Below are 4,597 nucleotides of genomic sequence, written 5' to 3' on the forward strand. Positions count from 1 at the left end.
TTAATCATCATGTCTCCTTCTGGCGGGCCTCATTCATCATATGCCCGTCTCGATGATTGGCCCTCAGAAAGAAAATGAGTTGACTGGCATAGTCCATGGCCATATTGGTGCATGCGGTATAGGGTATAATTTGCCCATGAGATGCCCTGCTATCAACCAAAGAACTTGGTCCTCTCGACCCAGCAGAGGACGGGCACAACGAAGATGGGCATCAATGAGAGAAGGCAAAGGGCAAAGAGGGAAGAGGCAGCAATGAGGGCATGATGACTATAGCTAGTGGTAAGGGTGGAGGATGAGAAAGATAGTGATATATGGATCGAGAGACTTGATGGCATGATTGAGGAGGCCAATAACAAGATTGTCTAGGGAGCTAATAAGACGATAGGCTTGCGATTGATGAGGAGCAACTCAAACTCAAACTTCGATGCAAGGAAGGCGTCGAGGAGCTTGGAGAGGAAGACAGGTGGAGGCAACAATCTCTCGAGGGACTCAACTAGGGGAGGGGAATCTGGGATGCGGAGGTGGTGAGCATGGAGTGCCAGGTTTCTTTTTACTAAAAGTCGCATTGCAGCTCCTTACCAACCTAGAGTGCCAATTTCGATATTAATTATTGGGTCGCCAGCTAAGCTGGGGGATCAATCTAACCGTGAATCAACATAGATAAACATACGTACATTACATGCTTTTCCATTTTGTTTAGCTACGTGCATGCTGTTTCATAATTAGACTAGTCCACTAGCTTGGTGGTGGACCTGGCCAACCAATAATCACTCCAATCCAGAGCGCCACAAACATGCCATGTCAATGTGTGATTCTTGCCATATAAAATCTGGTTACCACAACTTTACTCATGCTACCACTAGAAGCAAAGCCTACGCTCATAAGACTCTAAGGGCTCGTTTGGTTCGCGAAAAGTATTTTTCCTCCTAGGAATATGAATCCTAGAAAGCAGATTTCTAAGAAGAGGATGACTGAAAAAGTATTTTTGGCATGTTTGGTGGACCATGGAAAAGTGACAGATTTTCATAGTGCTTATGTTTGGTTGACCATCCACTTTTTTGAAAAAGTTGTGTAACTCCTATTATACCCTTAATAAAATTAGGTCTTTAATGCCTCTTTATTGCTAAAGGGCCTTTTTGAAAAAAAATAACAATGGAGTGATTTCGGACTCATAGAAAAGACTTTTCCATGAAATGTGGGAATCATATTTTCATAGGAATACAACTTTTTCGTCTCTCTCATTTGAAAATTCCAACCAAACAAGAGACATCTCATTACTTTTTTGTTGATCATACTTTTCCTCCTCCTTTCTCCGCAAACCAAACGAGTCCTAATTTGCTGGACTTCAGTTCACAAACTATGAGAAATATCTCCAAGTATTTCTTCCGTGCACCACCTTTCGGGGCTTCTCACTTTTGTGACTCCACATAAACTCCACTATGCAAACCCGCCGTGCTTCGGTCTCTATTGCTCCAATGTGCTTGTCCAGCCTTCGTGATCGTGAGAAGGGTATTAAGCACTTATTTAAAACATAAGAAAACATTGCTTTTGTTGTTATTGGTTTTTACAAATTGTTTAAAATATTAGTCATTACATGAAAAGTAATATTCATCAATTACCAATTCCATTGTTCCCTCACTATAAAAAATAGTAACTTTCGAACAATTTGTAATCAATTTAAATTACAAATTTAACAGTTATTAATTTATTAATAAACTATTATAGCACTTATTAATTTAGATTTACAAAAATCAAATTTGGACACTTTTGAACAACTGGTGGTCATTATAATCATTACAATAATTAATAACAATTTAAAATTTTCCTCTATAATAGAATAACAATGTCCCAAAAACTTTGATTACAATACATAGTCATCAAGCCTGAAGCGAACCAACTGGATTCTTAGCAGGTTTGATTTCTAATGGAATAGTACTGCAATTAAACCGGACAAAAACCACCGACCAACTGATTTTTTAGAAAAAAGTGATTCAAGCAAGCTAAAGCCAGGTGAACTGAGGTCCTCTAAGCTATGGTAGACAAAAAAAGGAAAGAAAGTAAATCTCTCGACCACTACAACTTTTGCTATTTCTTATTAGAATTATTTATTTTATTTTTTCTATCTTTTGGTGAAGTAGTTTTAAATACGCATTCCACAATAAATTATTTAACGAAAATAACTAATTCTTTTGGGGTAGAAAATGAAGTTTGTGTATATAAATGTGTGTGAGTACGCCTGTAAGTATGTATACTCATTTTGTTTTTTCTGATATTTTCAAAAATTTACTATTTATAATATTATAAATATCAATTTTCACTTACCTTGCTACATGATACATAATTTATTTTGTAATTTTCAAAAATTAAGCAAGTCGGTGATTATTTTTTTAGATATGATGCAATTGAAGGATAAAAAATAGAAACTTCATCAATTATTATGCATATTTTAGTTTTATTGTTTTTTAAATTTTAAAAGATATTTTAACATAAGCCCCATCTGGCGAAGGCCAATTGACCCGGTGGGCCGGATGAGCGACCGATCCGGAGCCATTTTTGAAATTGATACCCGCTATCGCTCCTAACGTCCGTTAGTTTAACCCTTTTCCTCGGGATCCTATGGACGCTTTTCTATTTATTTGGTTCAATAGAAGGATTTTATGTCGCTGGAAAATCCTGTAAAGCTGATGATGCCTCGACCATCATTTGGCTATATATATGAGCCCCACACCTGGTATGGAACCAGGAGGCTCATGGATTTGAAGCCGGCCCTGGAAACCAACAGGCAGAGACCCACCGCGAGTCCGGTGGCAAGCCATGGCAAGCCGGAGTCGGACGGGTTCTCATGGCTGCAGCCGCTGGCGCTGGCCTTCCTCACCTTCAACTCGGGCGCGGCCTTGTACAGATCGAGGAGCGATCCCTGGGGGGTGGCCTTCGTAGTCACCTCCTACGTTGATCTGCTATCGCTCTTCTGGTGCCTCCGCCGTTTCGAGAGCACCCACGAGGGCTCCCCCGGTAGAGGGATTCTCAAAATGGCCGTTTGGTCGCTTTCAACCCTCCTCACCGCCATGTTCTCGTACCGCGTGGCAGCGATGATGCCACTGCCCGTTGCAGTGGTCGTGTGGGCCATGGCTGGGCTCACGATTGCTGCGGGCTTCTACGCCTTCTTCATTTACAAAGAGAAGACGAACCCCATCGACGTCCCAAACCCTTCGAAGGTCTGAACAAAGTGAGCGTGCAGCCAGCCTTCTGGATCACCATTCTACCACGCAACTTTTTTTCTTTTTTTCTTTTGATCCCACTGTGTTATGAAGGCATCCTGAGACTTGCAGTATTTTAATTCCTTTGGATGTATCCACACCACAAATATATAAATCATCCATTGTAGTAAAACAGCTCGAAACTACTGTTAAAAAAAATAAATAAATAATTATCTGTTCTCAGATTTCAGCCCTTTGTTGTGGCTGTTGTGGTTTTTTTGCTCACGTATTTCTCACAGGGAAAAAGAAAATATCCAAGAATTGAGTGGCAATATTGCTTGCATAGAGTAAATCAACTAGGGGTCTAAGAGGCTTTGTTGTGGCTCCTGCAAATTTGAGTCCGGCATGGGAAGGCAGCAGTCATAAATTTTGACATCCTCTTCGATGACATCTCACTTCAAAATAATCCATGGACGGTTGCCAAGAATCTCCTTTCAAAATCAAATTCAAATCATAAAGACATGCTTTAAGTATTTCCGTGCTGCTAAAGCATCAGTATAGGGGACGGTAAGCTGATTCAACAATTTCCATTTCCTCATGACAATAATTTTCTATAAACCACATTTGCTGCTTGATTCATCAGCTTACAAGAAGATGGTTCCATCAAAGTTAATCCCCTGGTTCTTCTAAGGAGCTTCAGCTTCCCATAATGAAAACATGCATGCAGTACATAAGAAATCCTGGACCTACCCATTCTTCTTTCCCAGTTTTGACGGCGACTACTGACTTAGGGCACTCCAAGCATCTAAATTTTTCCAAGAATCCGCTGAGAAAGTTCAATACCTTCTAGTTGAAACATGATTTTCACCTCATAAATGCCCTATCAATTCCCAACCGCCCAACCACTAGGTACCTTCCCGTGTCGACAACAGCACCAAGAATCCTATAGCTTGATGCAGAGCACAATGACAAGATCGTTGACGAGGTCAGACAAGGCAGAGAAGCAGAACCAATTGGAGCTCATTACCTGCTGGGCTGATAGCTGATCTCATCCGTTTCATCTTGATCCTCAAACGCTTCTTACAAGATCGTCCCACATTTGCCGAAGCATCAATTGTTTTATTAGAAATCTTGCAACTTTGCAGCTGTATTACATCCACACATATTACGCGTCCAAACTCTGATTTTTCTTTGATCTTGTGGTGTAGATATACACAATGACGATCGTGAGCTCGACTCAACTATTTTGCATGTTAATGTCGCTATCCCTTTGTATTTGATTGAAATCAGAAATGCATCTGCCGTCCAGCCATTTACTGAAGACAGAAGATGGTGAACAGAAATTGATGCTTATTTTATGAACTTTGGAACCCGCCCTAGCTATTCTATTGCTTAGACGG

At 40.5% G+C, this 4,597-nt stretch overlaps 1 protein-coding gene across 1 annotated transcript; it reads left to right on the top strand.

The window, feature by feature from the left end:
* The first annotated feature begins 2,642 nt into the window (after positions 1–2,642).
* On the top strand, positions 2,643–3,447 carry LOC103723219 (uncharacterized). Its single transcript, XM_088710808.1, has one exon. The coding sequence runs from the start codon at positions 2,658–2,660 to the stop codon at positions 3,219–3,221; it is 564 nt and encodes a 187-aa protein (XP_088566934.1). The 5' UTR covers positions 2,643–2,657; the 3' UTR covers positions 3,222–3,447.
* The last annotated feature ends 1,150 nt before the right edge of the window (positions 3,448–4,597 follow it).

The sequence above is a fragment of the Phoenix dactylifera genome, chromosome 1 (assembly GCF_051530095.1).
Source record: "Phoenix dactylifera cultivar Ajwa chromosome 1, Ajwa_hap1_PhDact_Kaust_v1.1, whole genome shotgun sequence".
Lineage (NCBI taxonomy): Eukaryota > Viridiplantae > Streptophyta > Magnoliopsida > Arecales > Arecaceae > Phoenix > Phoenix dactylifera.

Bases quoted from the DNA above. Each gene is read 5' to 3' on its own strand.
- LOC103723219 (XM_088710808.1), top strand. From the start codon at position 2,658: ATGTCGCTGGAAAATCCTGTAAAGCTGATGATGCCTCGACCATCATTT.